Raw genomic sequence first — 16,795 nt, 5'->3', positions numbered from 1 at the left:
GGTGGTACTATATAACCTCAAGGGGCCATGTGGGTTGTCATCAGGGCCGAGTGCCCTCCTTTCTCTCTGCCTCCCCTGTACGTCAGTGAATGCTAGGGCACAGAGGACCAAAGGTGCCAGGCCCGAGGGCGGCCCCCAGTCCCCACACGAGCCTACTATCCGTGGCTCTGGTGGTCTCCCGAGGACCAGCCTGCGGTCTCCTGGGGATGATGTCCTGCGAGCTGCTCTCCGGGGCCACGGCTGGCACAGCACCAAGGAGCTCCACGGCTCTGCACATCTCATTTCAGGGAAACATGGCCTGGTTGTGTTCATCTATAACAGGACGTCTCTAGTCAGAGCAGCATGTTCTGAGCAAGACCACACAGCACACACACGCCACCTACATGAGACTGAGACAGAACTTTCATGCTGATTGAGTCCTGTCTCTCCCTGGTCTGTTAAACTTGCTTCTTCTTTCAGGTATGCAGATAATTTAGGTCGAAGTGGAATTAGGGGAAGCACAGATAATTCCACTGTGTATAAAATAAATCAAAACATATCACGAAGGACTAACTCAATTCAAACTTCCTGGTTTGACAGAAGAACTGATGTTTCTGAGAAAGAACTCCCCAAACTGTCAAAGACGGGGTGCTTGTGAGGCCATACTCACTGAACTGATTCATTCTGCCAGGAGGATCTGATGAGAATAACATAGAACAAAGTTTTCCCTCCTGATTCTGTGACATGTCTCAGTTTTATCCAAGTCACAAACCTCCCCTGGGCCTCAACTATCTGACTGCACTGTAAGATATGACCTGCCTCACTGGGGTGGCTTTAAATGGGCACTTGTATGTCAAGTGTGTGTAGTGGAATAGGACGTCCTAGAGGCCCAGAGTAAAGTACACCCCTCTCTCCTCGTGGAGATGCATTTCAAAGCACAGAGCATCTTTAATTCTCAGCACAACACTGAAGAATTATTTTGCAATTAGTAATGAGCAGCAGTGCACAGGAGGAACGAATCACTGACACCTTTAATATTAATGTTCGCAGAGTGAAGTGCATCAGTGACCATGCATGGATGGGACTGCTGAGATGCGGGAGACAGGGCACCACTGTGTCTGTGACACCCAGAAAGGAGTCAGAGTTCAGGGAAGAAATGCAGATAGAAAAAAAAGACTTTGCTGTCTTCTTATTTTAGGAAAGGAAACATCATCCAGAAAGATAGGAAAAGGAGACTTGAATAGAGCTGGGGAAGACTGGGAAATTAAGGAAGAAATGTTTTAACAGAACCAAACCTTCTGGGAGACCTGTAGGTAGAGTGAAATGAAATGACAGAACCCTAACTACTGGCGGTGAATCTCTCAGTTATTGTGTTTTTGTTTCCTTTTGTTTTTAGGTTCACTGATATGTCAGAGGCTGGGCCAAAATAGCCTCTTTCCTTCATGAGAACATCACCATAACTCTGCTTAAAATGGGTATTCCCCTTCCTTCCCTGCTGCAGGCCAAAGTAATGTGATGACTCAAAGGCTTAAATAAAAAGAGGAATGGGCCGGCCCTTAGCCGTGACTGCCCAAGGACAGCTTTCTGTTGGTAAGAAACTAATGCCACCATTTGATCAGAGTAAGTTGTGATGCTGTTAGAGGATCAGACAATGGATGAGACTTCCTGGGGAAGACGGAGAAGCCCACCAGTGGCCATGCTATTGTTCTGGATGAGATAACTTCACGAGGGCCGCATCCTCACCACTGTACCAGATCAGGAAGGCACATGCGTAATACACATGCAAGACCAGTAAGACCAAAAAAGAAATAATACACCAATCAGAAAACGACTCTTTATAAACAAGTATGGGGTCTAAACTATCCCTTATAACTGTGTGCACTCATTCTGCAAGAAATCAGGTGATTCACTTCTGTGTAACTTGCAGGGACCACCGCCAGAACTTCCAGGTCTGCTTGAGCGACCTCCTCCAGGCTGCTGTGTTTAGAACTCTCGGCATCACAGTGATGGCAGCGCTCACAGTTCTCCACACATCCATGAGCTATATCAACTCCAGCTGTAAACAGGAACAACACATTTAGGAAGGGAGCAGACCAGCTTCAGAGCACTGCTTCTCTGGGGAGGGGACCATAAGCAACAATGGTTCTGCTCACTGGTGACAGCACGGACTTGCACACTTACTCACCACTAACTATTTTAGGGGGTTTCCCTGTTGGCTCAGTGGTAAAGAGCCTGCCTGCCAATGCAGGAGACATGTATTTGATCCCTGGGTTGGGAAGATCCCTTGGAGAAGGAAATGGCAATCCACTCCAGAATTCTTGCCTGAGAAATTCCATGGACAGAGGAGCCTGGAGGCCTATAGTTCATGAGATTGCAAACAGTCACACACGACTGAGTGACTAGACAGCAAACAAACAATAAACTATTTCAGGAGCTAAATTCGAAGCACCTCTTTTTATTTCAATACTAAGAACTTCTCCACAAAAAGCCTGAAAGTTTTTACTGGACTGCGGTCATGTGAGGCTTAAAGGCAGGAAGTCCCCACACATGAAAGATGGATATAAGAGCCAACACTCGACCCAGCCTTCCAGGCATCCAGACATGGTGTGATAAGGTCCAGAAATCCCCAAATGTCCATCAGTCTATTTTGTTTACATTAAGCCCATTGAGAACATTTAAGAATGAGGCTTTTTAAATGCTGTTTTTATTTGTCAAACCACACAGATTGCACACTGTATTGCTTATTTTGGTGGAGAGCAATTTCAGTAAATTATGACATTTTGCTGCTAAAGGAACAGCCTTCCCAGCTCTTTTTCAGTCCTTCAAGGAGAGGATTAAACTGAATGAACAATAAATTTAAAGAACCAAAGAGCACAGGACTGTCTATTATGAAATTACTTATCTGATTACATTTATAATGGCGATAAATAATAATAGTGTTGAGAGCTACTGGTGTGTCAGAAACTAAAACACAAATAAGTCCATGATAAGCAGGCTTGGTGGCTGTATTTACAGCTCAGTCAAGTTTAAGTAGGAGAACACCTGGTATACATTAAAAGTACTTACCAAGTCGTCCACGTCCCCACCCTCCTCAAAGGCGGCCGCTGAGTCTGCATTTGCATTTTCTTTGGGGGCCAGAAACTGTGAACAGAAAGTCAGGGATGATACCACAAGCACAGTTTTGCCTCCTTTGATGGAGGAACACATGCAAATGGCCCCAAAGAAGCACCATCTTGATGTACGCCCCTTCCTTTGGTTCTGGATGACAGGACCCCTGTGAGGTTGAACAGTCCACTAACTAGTCACGGAGAAAGTTCCTGGGAAGAGGGAGGAGACGATGTGGCTCTCCAAGGCAGCGAGCATGTGGAGGGGCCTGCATCAGGCCCCAAGGACACCAGGTATCCCCATTTCTGCTTCCACAGTGGGTATGTGGGCTCATTAGGGTCAAGAAAAGAACCAAACACCCCAAACTAGTATGACTCAGTCTCTCTCTCTTTTTTTTTAACAAAAGCAAACTTTACTGAGGTGTAATTGGCATACAATAAATCTCAGTCTCTTTTGAAGGGAGCATTAAGGGTCAAGTGTCTGGACTTAAAAGATTATAAGCATCTACTCAATTCCACTGAGGACAAAAGAGGTAAAAGGAAGGACTTCTTCTAGGAGATGTGAAACACAAAAATGGGTGGGTTTGTTCAATTCTTTTTCTGGCAATCTTTAAACGTGTGTTATAAATTGTTTGAAAACAGGAAGGTGGATGAGAACACTTCCAGTGTACGCTTCTGTTTAGCATCAGTATTCTAGACCTGGAACTTCTACAAGGCAGATATGCAGAAAATCAAAGGGCCCTGAACTGAAGTCTGCAAGGATCGAGGAATGCAACTCAGATTTTCAAAAGGGAGTGAGTGCCCATGAAGACTATCTGAACATTCTTGCCCTCCAAAGACAGCAGTGGCGACTCTTGTCCTTCAAGGCGTGTGATAACTGAATCGAAGACCTAGGTTTTATCAATTTCTTGTCCATCCTAACACCAGAGCTGATCTTCTTGTAGGATAAGTACTTAGCATGGTGGCAGAGACCAGTCTGTGGGAGGGAGGGTTTTTAAAAGGGGAGGTGGAAGTGTGGTAGGCCTCTCCCAGTTAGCATCCCTCAGGGTGGGTGTGCATGGAGCTGGTGGGCGGTAAACAAGCCTTCCAGCCCACTTCACTCCTGTGGTAGCTCCACCCAAGCGGGAAAGGTGTGTTCATGTATACACTTTCTCGACATGAAAGCAGAGCAAGAACTGCTTTCCCTGTATTTTCTGTAATTTTTATGGTGCCGTGGACACAATCAAGGCCTCTGAAACCTAAGAATTATACATAGATTAAAAGGTCAGGAAGCAACAGTTAGAACTGGACATGGAACAACAGACTGGTTCCAAATAGGAAAAGGAGTACGTCAAGGCTGTACATTGTCACCGTGCTTATTTAACTTATATGCAGAGTACATCATGAGAAACGCTGGGCTAGAAGAAGCACAAGCTGGAATCAAGACTGCCGGGAGAAATACCAATAACCTCAGATGTGTAGATAATACCACCCTTATGGCAGAAAGTGAAGAGGAACTAAAAAGCCTCTTGATGAAAGTGAAAGAGGACAGTGAAAAAGTTGGATTAAAGCTCAACATTCAGAAAACGAAGATCATGGCATCCAGTCCCATCACTTCGTGGGAAATAGATGGGGAAACAGTGGCTGACTTTATTTTTCTGGGCTCCAAAATCACTGCAGATGGTGATTGCAGCCATGAAATTAAAAGACGCTTACTCCTTGGAAGGAAAGTTATGACCAACCTAGACAGCATATTAAAAAGCAGAGACATTACTTTCCCAACAAAGGTCCATCTAGTCAAGGCTATGGTTTTTCCTGTGGTCATGTATGGATGTGAGAGTTGGACTGTGAAGAAGGCTGAGCGCTGAAGAATTGATGCTTTTGAACTGTGGTGTTAGAGAAGACTCTTGAGAATCCCTTGGACTGCAAGGAGATCCAACCAGTCCATTCTGAAGGAGATCAGTCCTGGGTGTTCATTGGAAGGACTGATGCTGAAGCTGAAACTCCAATACTTTGGTCACTTCATGCAAAGAGTTGACTCACTGGAAAAGACCCCACTGCTGGGCGTACACACTGAGGAAACCAGAATTGAAAGAGACACGTGTACCCCAATGTTCATCGCAGCACTGTTTATAATAGCCAGGACATGGAAGCAACCTAGATGTCTATCAGCAGATGAATGGATAAGAAAGCTATGGTACATATACACAATGGAGTATTACTCAGCCATTAAAAAGAATACATTTGAATCAGTTCTAATGAGGTGGATGAAACTGGAGCCTATTATACAGAGTGAAGTAAGCCAGAAAGAAAAACACCAATACAGTATACTAACGCATATGTATGGAATTTGGAAAGATGGTAACAATAACCCTTTATACGAGACAGCAAAAGAGACACTGATGTATAGAACAGTCTTTTGGACTCTGTGGGAGAGGGAGAGGGTGAGATGATTTGGGAGAATGGCATTGAAATACGTATAATATCATTTATGAAACGAGTCGCCAGTCCGGGTTCGATGCATGATACTGGATGCTTGGGGCTGGTGCACTGGGACGAGCCAGAGGGATGGTATGGGGAGGGAGGAGGGTTCAGGATGGGGAAGACGTGTATACCTGTGGCGGATTCATTTAGATATTTGGCAAAACCAATACAATATTGTAAAGTTTAAAAATAAAATTAAAAAAAAAAAAAAAAAAGACCCTGATGTTGGGAGGGATTGGGGGCAGGAGGGGAAGGGGACGACAGAGGATGAGATGGCTGGATGGCATCACTGACTCGATGGACATGAGTTTGGATAAACTCTGGGAGTTGGTGATGGACAGGGAGGCCTGGCGTGCTGCGATTCATGGGGTCGCAGAGAGTCGGACACAACTAAGCGTCTAAACTGAACTGAACTGATGTCTCCTTACACCACAGACCAAAGCCACAGTTAAAATACAAGGCTGTATACAACAAGTCTCAGGAAGCAAGCTCTGTGTGTCCTTTAATTCCTTGTGTACTGAAACTTACTCACGTGGGTGAGAAGGGCAAGAGGAAGGCAGCACGTGCAGAGTTGGGCGAGGCTGCGTTAGTGCCAGGATGTGGCTATGACAGTCTGTTTTTGACTCATCCTCCCTCCTGGACTTTTTCCCCCTCAGTCAAAACCACCTCATCAATCACTGACTTCAATTCTGATTGAGAGATTAAGGAGTTCACTTTTCTCTAAGGACATGTATATACCTTTCTATAGCCCTTTGCTGACTATGAACTGGACTGTGGTCAGTGCTGGAAATCAATCTGTGGTTTAGGAGACAGAAGATGCTAGCAGTGGAGGCACAGCCTGGAACAGAACAGAACTGATTCATATCATCAATTCTACTTATTTATTCGGGTTGATTATAAATAAAGATACCTGAGAGTCACATAGAGATAAATGAGTCAGCAATCCACATGTGCATCTGCAGCTGGTTTACATCTAAAGGTCAGACTCTGCTCCTGGATTCCCAAATTAATCTTTATTTATGATTCTAATTATCTTCAATATTAAAAACGTTATGGGGAGGGAGGAGGGAGGAGGGTTCAGGATGGGGAACACATGTATACCTGTGGTGGATTCATTTTGATATTTGGCAAAACTAATACAATTATGTAAAGTTTAAAAATAAAATAAAATTAAAAAAAAAAAAAAAAAAAACAAAGAGCGATTTTTATTTTGCTCCTCTCCTATTATCATTAACCCCCAGGTGATCTTCCCTACATCAAGAACATCAGCCTGAAAGATAAAGACGTATCCTTTAGGTGAGAAAAGAATAAAAAAGAAGAGCTGTGTCTTACCAGAAGCCTCTGGGGGCTACAAGTGACTGGTACCTTCAAACACAAACTCTGTGGTCTTAATCGTTTTGTAGTCTGCTATATCTCGTATTACCCCCTTAGAAACCTGACCCATAGTAGGTACGCATTGATGAATCTTGGAGAAGGAAATGGCAACCCACTCCAGTCTTCTTGCCTGGAGAATCCCATGGCAGAGGAGCCTGGCAGGCTACAGTTCATGGGAACACAAGAGTCGAACACGACTTAGTGACTAAACCATTGATGAATCTAGAAAATCCCTAATGCTTTTTGGCACACAGTCTCTAAAAGCTCCAATTCCTATTCCCATCCCACCTGCAAAGCCCCTTTCACACTGCAATTACAGGATAAATTCAGATAGGACTGTCTGCACAATATGACCATAGTATATACCATTAAACATAAATGACACGTCTCTGAGATGAGGCCAAATTCCAGGAAGAAAGGAACGGCGGCAAATAAACTCCTTTCCATCAAGTGCTAAACATCTGGAGCTGATTTCCTGACAGATCTACTTTACATTACTACTTAAGCAATTTACAGCTAAGAGCAGGCTGCCATCCATTATCCTTCCCACAGCCCCAGGCAAAGCTGATCTCTTCCACTTATCACTCCTCACCATCAGAGTTTTTAACTACAAGTAATTTCCAGGCTGTGCATGACAGGGAAGCTCGAGATACAGCAGAGAATTCAACGACTGGCCTGTTTTCTCAATAAAAGCAACAGATTCTCTGAATGCAGCCACAAGGGGCACGAGTCAACAGTTGACTTTTCTTATGTTCTTTCTCTCTGCAATATGCTGAAAAAAGAGGACAAATAGAAAAAAAAAACCACTTGTGTGACACAGTCCTCCATCCTCATCATGTATTTGCGGTTACCAAGAAAGAAACTTCTTACTTGGAGATCTTTATGAGATGGATAAACCACTACTTCTCAGGTACACTGAAATACCATCCACAAGCAGAGAAACTGCATCAATCACTTCTACCAGAAGCTTCCAGTCCTATTCCTCCGTAAGACTAAAAACTAAAAATCAGCTTGTCCTAAGGCCCCTGCTGCTGCTGCTGCTGCTAAGTCGCTTCAGTCGTGTCCGACTCTGTGCGACCACATAGAAGGCCTTTAGCAATCCCCAAATTGAAAACACATGGCTTCCATCGGGTTGATTCCAACACCAAGGTCTAGATATACAATAGCATCACGAAGAATGAAAATCTGTTTGCATGTATTTTGTTTAAAATGACACATACTTAGGTTTCATTAATGCTATTTTCATGCTTTATAGGGAATACAGTTCAGGAGAGAAATCTGCAAACCAGTGTGGGGGAAAAGAACCATATAATACAGGCACTGTCTGTTCCCAGTAACCCTGGGTAAGCCACTTGACCTTTCTATAACTGCTGCTGCTGCCGCCAAGTTGCTTCAGTCGTGTCCGACTCTGTGCGACCCCATAGACAGCAACCCACCAGGCTCCCCCGTCCCTGGACTCTCCAGGCAAGAACACTGGAGTGGGTTGCCATTTCCTTCTCCAATGCATGAAAGTGAAAAGTGAAAGTGAAGTCGCTCAGTGGTGTCCGACTCTTAGTGACCCCATGGACTGAGTACTGGAGTGGGTTGCCATTCCCTTCTCCGTCTATACTAGCTCTCCTCAAAAAAAAATAGGAATACTACTACTGACCTCATTTATCTCTTGGAGTTGCACTGCTTCTCAGATGAAATAAAAGATACAAAAAAAGGCCTTGTGGAATTGTAGATTTTATGTTCCAATTCCTAGGAATACACTCAATATATGTTTACCAAATGACATACACAACAATACCCGTAGCATTTTTATTCCCAGTTGCCAGTGTTTAGAAACAACCAATGTCCGTCATTAGGAGAATGGATGAAAAAATTGTGGTATAACCACAAAAGAGAATACTACATAGCTGTAATAATGAATGAACAACTTTAACATCATGGATGAGTCATAAAAGGCACGATTCCAATTATATGAAGGTTGAGCTAGGCAAACTACTCTCAAGTGACAGATGTCAGAATACTGGGCAGGGTATCAGGGATCCTTCTGAGGTTTTGGAAATGCTCTGTATTTTTATCTGGGCAGTGGGCACCCAGATATATGACTATGTAAGAATTTGCAGTGTTCATATTTGAGATTTGTGCTTTTACTGTATGTTCTAGCTCAATAAAAAATTTATTTTTTTTCAATAAAAAATTTAAAATCATATCTTAAAAATATCAAGCTCTAAACAAATATAAAGTAACAATGTGACCTTTTAACTACTGCTTTTCTTGTACTAACATATAGAACTTCACTAGGGATTTAAGGCAGACAAGGAAGACAAGAACAAAGGAAAATGTCATGGGGTCCAACAGCGGCCAGCAGTCAGAGACAACTGTTCTCAAGAAATGATCCTTAATTCTAATCTTATAATCTTTCACAATGCTTTGGGGATCTTTTTTGGAAGAGGCAGCATGAGAATCTTTTATGTACACGTGGCTGGTGGCATTCTATGGTGGAGGCATAAAAACGCATAGAGTCCAGAGTCTGGACTCTAACCAATTCTGCTGGCCATGAACTTGTGACACTGAGAAAGTCAACTTCACCTCTCTAGACTGCCTCTGGAAAATGACCAGATCACTAAGCTTTGAGCATCTATGAAGCTAAGATGGAAAAATCAATAAATGTCACAGCAATACAGAAGGCCAGATTAGGCAACTATAAGGAAAACAAGTGCTAACGTGATGCCTTTTCCCCCGTAAGAGTTTGTATCAAATGATTATTTAGACAAATCTCAACCTTGGAATCCTGTGAGAAACAATATTCCAAAGCCACAGGAATAAATTCTCTTTCCTCTCTGTGCTCTTAATATGGAGTAAAAAGAATGGAGGGCTGGGGCTCAGTCCTACCACTGGGTTCCTGGCCAGTGACACTGCGAGACTGTAAGCACATCGTTTTATGTCTCAGCCCTAAGTTTCTTCATGTGTATATAAAATAAGGAGTTTGGACCAGATCAGGATTTTTCAGGTTCTGTTCCCTGAGGGCTCTTCTAAGTTCTCAGAGCATGGGTAACCCCAAATTTCCACTCCCACTATCCATCAAGGGAGAAGTATCACCCTTCTGTGTTTTATGTATCAGGCTTCCTTTTAAGCTTTCAGTTTTAAAAATAAAAACTCAGCTAGATCATCATTAGGATTCCTTCCAGGTGAATAAAATTCTATACAACTTAAGCCAATATCCTCTGCCTTAGTTAAGAATCTGACTTGTTTAATCCTTTTAGCCCAGGGCTTCCCATCATTCTTTGTTGTCAGGGGCTCTACCTACTAGGAGTCAGTGGCATGCCCCCTGCTGTAACCACCTGGAATGTCTCTGGACAATGCTAATATCTCCTGGGGTATAAAATCACTCCTGGCTGAGAACCACTGTTTTAACCGTAACACAGGTTAGTAGGAAAAAATTTAAAAAAAATTTTTTTATAAAGATGACAAACTTTGAATGAAGAATCAGCCTTTCTTGACCTTTTACAAGTCCAGGTCTCTCATGGACCATGGATGGTTCCCTGGTCCTGGATTGTGATGCTCCTGGAATGTGGCAGGATAAACAGGCACAACTCCTACCCACCACAGAGCCAAGCCCTGTGAATGAGATGACAAAGCGTGCACAGGAGCTACAAAGTCCTCTCCATGTTGTCGCCAATGGCAAGACTTCATCTTTTTATGGCTGAGTAGTATTCCGTGGGGTATGTATACCACGTCTTCTTTACTCATTCATCATCAATGGACACTTAGGTGTTTGTTTTTTTTCCGATCTTTGTTATCATAAATAATGCTGTGGTGAACACCAAGGTGTATATATCTTTTTGAAATATGGTCCTTGAGAGGATTATGCTAAGTGAAATAAGTCAGATGAAGAAAGATAAACAATGTACGATTTCACCAAAACCAGAACAAATGAAGAAACCAAATGAAACAAAAATAAACCCATAGATACAGAGAACAGACTAGTAGTTACCAGAAGGGAAGGCATGACAGGAGGGTGAAATGGGTAAAGACGGTCAACTGTATGGGATGAATGGAAATCAAACTTTTGGTGGTGAGCGTGTAGTGTACACAGAAGTTGAACTATAATGCTGTACACAGAAATTTACTAATGGTATAAAGCAATGTGAACTCAATAAAAAGAAACAAAATAAAACTGGAGGAAAAATACATATACAAACATCAAACATTAATGGCATGTCTAACTGACTACCAGAAAACAGAAAAAGTGAAAGAATTCACGAGTGGGAAACAGGAGTTATATTTATACCTAGGCTTCAAAATCAAACAGAGGTATCAGTTAGCGAAAGGAAAAGTGACTGTCTAAGCTTATGTCAAGGCTATGGTTTTTCCTGTGGTCATGTATGGATGTGAGAGTTGGACTGTGAAGAAGGCTGAGCACCGAAGAATTGATGCTTTTGAACTGTGATGTTGGAGAAGACTCTTGAGAGTCCCTTGGACTGCAAGGAGATCCAACCAGTCCATTCTGAAGGAGCTCAGCCCTGGGATTTCTTCGGAAGGAAAAATGCTAAAGCTGAAACTCCAACCTCTGGCCACCTCATGTGAAGAGCTGACTCATTGGAAAAGACTCTGATGCTGGGAGGGATTGGGGGCAGGAGGAGAAGGGGACGACAGAGGATGAGATGGCTGGATGGCATCACTGACTCGATGGACATAGGTCTGGGTGAACTCCGGGAGTTGGTGATGGACAGGGAGGCCTGGCGTGCCGCGATTCATGGGGTCGCAAAGAGTCAGACACAACTGAGTGACTGAACTGAACTGAACTGAAGCTTATGTCATGAGAGAACTTTCTAATTCTACAGCAAGAATGACTTACCTATATTCTCAAAGAATCATAAAATCCACACATTTCTAGAATATATCAGAGGGAAACAGCTGTCCTTAAGATGGGCAAGTGTAAAGTCATGATTTAATTTTCATTTAAAATGGGCATCCCTGAATAATAATTCCTTTCAAATCATCATTTAACAGCAATAATGTGACAGTGTGCCAACTTTAAATAACATGGTCAATATCTTGAAATAATTTTAATGGACTATGAGGATTATTCTTCAATGTCTGAATACAGCCAAGTTTCTGTAATTGATTCTTTGGGAAGTGACCAAACATAACAGTTGCTTTGAAGAAAATGTAGATGAGTATCTTATTGTGTGGTCAAAACTGATTATACTTCCATAACTTGGCTAAGAGAAAAAGCTGAAGCATGTCTCTCCTATTAAAACCACAAGGAATCAACTTCCTTGAGCCAGAATTGTACTAATTCTCCCCATTATCATCGTATGTACCTTCTCCCTTCCACAATTCTCTCCAAAAATCAACAGGTGCCATTAAAAATTAAAAAAACTTTTTTTAACATAGAGGACTAAGTTTTTATTCTGGAAAAAAAAGGGGGGGCTCGTGTGATACCGAAGCAGACACAAAAGCATAATCTTACAGGTCAGACATGACAGAGTGTGTGCCGAGAGTCAGTCACAACAGCAAGCTTCACTCTGCTATGTTGACCAGGCTTTCTCTCTGTTCAAACACAGTGATGTTTTCGGACTTGTCTTAACCAACTGAAATCAGTTCTGTTGATATTAGAATCATGTAAGGACACCCACCCGTATCTAGTCTTCACTGAAATTCTTCTCTGCAGCTTCATTACCAGACATTAAAATTCCTGATGGTTATGCTCTGTGCTCTTTAATTCCAAAGGTGATATTACATTTGCAACAAAGACTAAGGCCCAGACACACTCGCAGGAAGCACATTATCCCTTCTTAGCTTTCTTCCTTTTCTCGTGTTCTGGCCTCACTTAACTCTGACACCTTCGGTTAAGAGGTACTGCTTAGGGGAAAAGACTGCCTTTTCAGGTCAGGGCTTTCCGCTTCCTCCCAAAACTGTAACGTACTCAGCTCTCAGCTGGATGACAGATTTTTTTGAATGCAATAATGATTAAAATGAAACTATCTGCCTTATTTTACCTGTTTACCAAAAGCTGATTGATAAGCCTTCACTCTACATGATTTTACGTGTCACCTTAACTCTTCTATGGTGCCCAGCTGTTATGGCAAACACTAAATGTTGCTGTTAAGGTACATTATGAATGTGACTAACATTTACAATCAGCTGACTAAGTAAAGAAGGTTACCCTCAATAATGTTGGTAAGCCTGATCCAATCAGTTGAAGGAATTATGCCCCTGGAATGTAATACAGAAATCCTGCCTTAATTTCCAGCTTGCTGGCCTGCTCTATAAATTCCACATTTGCCAGCCCCTACAACTGTGTGAGCCAGTTCCTTAAAATGAATCAATCCCCCCTCCACACCCTCCCCCCACACAGTACTGGTTCTCTCTGCAGAGCCCTGAATGACACACCCTAGTTCCAGGGGGAAGTATTATCACGCCATTGCATAAAATAACAAATCCAGTTAAAGGGCACTCTGAAGCCCACAGTACTCAGTCTTGACTGTGGCAGCAGTGGGTACAGACATCACAGAACTTTCTCTGAGACAACCGTCAGCATCTTGAAGAATGCTTTTTAAATTCTGAGATCTTACTTCCTGAGAGCAGGGGCCATATCTGTTCTTTAACAAAATGCTTTTGCCAGGCAGAGTGCTTAATAAAAAGTCTTGTATATTCTAATTTCTTTGCCAAACAATATCATGTTTTTTGCCAAATGTGTTTTCTGAACTGAAATTCAAGATTTTTAAACTTTGGCCTGCGTTTAGCCCATAGATGAACATCTCTGGCCTTGTTTCCGCTATTCCCTTAGATTCCTGTTCATGAGTCCCTGACCAAGCTCTCCCTTACCGGGCAGTTAATTTTTGAGTCTCCAATGCTTCCTTCTGCTACCCTGTAAGCAACTGAGTCTCTAGAGGGCGGGGGTGCTGTTTTATCGTTCAGTACAGTGCCCAGCAAACATACTGTAGCCCAGCAAACATAACTGACGGCTGCCATGTGTTGTACTAGCAAGGCTGGGTCAACCACCGACTGTAAATAACACTGGATGTTATGAACCATATACTTCTGAGCTACTCAATTTAATTTCATTGAAATTTCATCACAAATACGCAGTATAATGAAGAAGAACTGAGCTGAACAGCTGTATGTTTTTGACTCACAACTGAATCAGATGTAATGCTCATCCTCCACACAGGAAGACACCAAGTATGTTGACCATTTGCATCAATATGAAGTCTTTTTTTGTTGTTAAAAATAACTCCCTGGTGACTAATGTGTGGCCTGGGTGGGGATCACTGGGCTAGATGGATTTCCTAGCCTTAACCAGGGTCTACTATGGATCACAAACTCTAGAGGTACTGAAGTGCAACTGTAGGTGAGTTCTAGAAACATTATCGTAGTTTATGGCAAACTGAATGAGATTACAATTTCTCCTATGAGGATGCTGCAGCTGAAGCAATTTGCCTGTTGGTTGAGTAAAGAACAGTACAGTAATCTAGTTACCCCTAGAATTTTACTTCTTCAAGGAAGAATGAGCACCAAGAAAATAATCTCCACCACAATAATTCATCTAAAGGCAGGGAGTTAGCCCGCAATACCTTTTTGGCTTCCTCAGTGGTGACAGAGCTTCCAGGGGCTTCATCTTTGGTGATCAGAGTAACTCCATCTATAAAGTAATTCACAGAGGAAAATTCAAGTACAGAGACTTAAGCCCAATCCCACCTTCCTTTCCACCACACCTCCTCCCAGCTTTGCATGGGAGATTTTTGGAATTATTAATATAAAGGTGCTCTTCTCTATAGGAAATATAAAGCTTTATGAAAGATGCTGAACTCTCATCATTTTTTCCATCTTCCATCGCCCTTTCTCCTATGTTTGCTTATAGAAAATGAAAGCCACATCACAAATGTTACCTGTTGTGTGAAGTCTTTCTTGATTCAATCTCTCCCTTAGAACTCTTCAGATCACTTTGTTTATCCCTTTGAAATAGCTCTCACCATACTGTATCCTGTATGACTGTAAATATTTTATCCCTCCTAACAGATTATACTTTCTCTAGGGCAGGGATTACATTTTATTCATTCTTCTATTTCCCTCAGTGTATGTCATAGCAGGAGCTCAGTAAATAAATGCAAATTGAGTAACTATGCTTTGGTCCAAACCCATTAGGTACCAGATACGGGAATCTGTAGACTTTCTGACTTCTAGCAGTGTGACCAGCTATTGATGGAATGGCAGAAAGCTAAGGTCAGAAGGAAACACGCTCTTACAAAGATCTTGCCTATCATTTAGCCTAGAGTGTTGAGTTGAACTCAGTGAGAGCAAATTAAGGATGGAAAATCTACCCTTTAGTTTTCTCTTCTTAAGATTTTCTTCTGTCTCAAGTGGTTAATGCACAAAACGTTCTCAGAAAAGCACATGCATTTAACATCCATTTGTACCTAGAAATGGCACAAGGTCATGTGTATTCTCTCAACAGGATGGAGATATATATATATATATATATGTATATATATGTATCTATCTTGTGTATGTCCTTCAAATTTCTTTTCAGCAAGCAATATACCGGAGGCATTCAATAGCTAACAAAACCAAACTCTTTCATCTACTGGCTCGACAGCAGAGACACAAAAGTGATTTGAGTAAGCCCAATTCACCACCTATTCTAATTGCTTTTGCTCCCCAGTGTAGAAGTTAAAGGGCTGAAAAATTAACTGTCAGGGAAATGGTTGTCTGTGTGATGAAAAACTGCCTGTTAGAAGCTGGAGAGATGGGCATGTGACTCCTTTTTTTTACAGAGTTTGCAAAGAAGGACAGGTTGAAACTAATTTGGGGGCTCTACTTCAAGTACGAAGTTTTGTACTTTGCAACATCATTGTTTTCATAATATGTACTTTTAATAGGTAATATCTTGTGTTTCAGTTCTGAAAGAAAATCAAGCCAGGTTAAAGGAAATGGGCAAAGGGCATGATGGAAATCAAACAACAAGCCTAAAAGTGAAAGAATGTTTGTTGCCCTGTTTCTATGTTTAATTTGCATTAGTCACTGTGAATAAGTGAGTGGCTTTGGTGCATGAAGACACTGGTTGGCTAATATAAAATGCCCAAGAACATGGCAATGAAAGATGGAGGAAGCAAAATGTGGGGGAGATTAACGAAAGTGCTATGGATCCAGCAGGACTTACAGGTCTAAGAATCTGAGACAGGGATCAATGACTGCCTATACAGCTTCTTCGGTCATCAAACAGAAAGGCACAGTCATGAAAGGGCCACACTACACAAAGAGTTTAAGATGGGACTTATATGTTTACTTATTATTTATCACTTTGTAGTTCTGCTTATTAATCAAGATTTTCAGTTCACCAAATACTGAGCATTTCCCAAATCCACATGGAAAAATCCACATGGGACGTCATCAGGTCCTCACATAACACATCACACAATATAATTTATATTTAGAACTTATACTTGGAAAATATAGCATAACTATTTTAAGAAAAAGACAAAAGACACCTTACCATGGACGACAATTTCCCAGAAATGATTTAGTTGTTTAACTTCCACTTTGTCTCGAAGGGCTTTCAGGAAATTGTTAAAGCGCTGCTCTTCTGAAAACTGCAAGAGCGTGTCGGGGTAGGGAAGGTGGCAGGTCAGAGCTCATACAGAAACATAATTCACCCCAAAGCATTTTATACACACACACATACACACACACACACACACACATATACACACACACAAATCCACCATATTTAATTATTAAACACACATAAAATGTTCTTCTTTGGTAAATTTCAGCTTCGTTTGCTAGGAGTTGTAAATCTTTCCATCTGTTGAAGGCACAGAAATTTCCATAGCTACCCAGGTTTTTTTGTGGCCTGGTACTTTGTTCTTTTAGGTTTT

At 41.9% G+C, this 16,795-nt stretch overlaps 1 protein-coding gene across 3 annotated transcripts in view; it reads right to left on the bottom strand.

Moving 5' to 3' along the window:
• Positions 1-1,788: 1,788 nt before the first annotated feature.
• Positions 1,789-16,795, bottom strand: part of XRCC5 (X-ray repair cross complementing 5) — an 86,798-nt gene continuing 71,791 nt past the window's right edge. For 2 of the 3 annotated variants that reach the window (XM_027566993.1, XM_027566985.1), the window contains 4 exons: positions 16,411-16,507; positions 14,492-14,559; positions 3,046-3,120; positions 1,804-2,035 (listed from right to left, as the gene is read on the bottom strand). In XM_027566993.1, coding sequence (XP_027422794.1) covers positions 2,021-2,035; positions 3,046-3,120; positions 14,492-14,559; positions 16,411-16,507 — 255 coding nt within the window. In that variant the 3' untranslated portion in view covers positions 1,804-2,020. Of the gene's footprint in view, positions 2,036-3,045; positions 3,121-14,491; positions 14,560-16,410; positions 16,508-16,795 lie in introns of all 3 variants that reach the window. The other variant, XM_027566975.1, reaches the window with a different exon arrangement.

Source organism: Bos indicus x Bos taurus, chromosome 2, assembly GCF_003369695.1.
Source record: "Bos indicus x Bos taurus breed Angus x Brahman F1 hybrid chromosome 2, Bos_hybrid_MaternalHap_v2.0, whole genome shotgun sequence".
Taxonomy (NCBI): Eukaryota; Metazoa; Chordata; class Mammalia; order Artiodactyla; family Bovidae; genus Bos; species Bos indicus x Bos taurus.
Note: the sequence above shows the minus strand (reverse complement) of the source record. Positions and strands in the feature narration are given on the sequence as shown.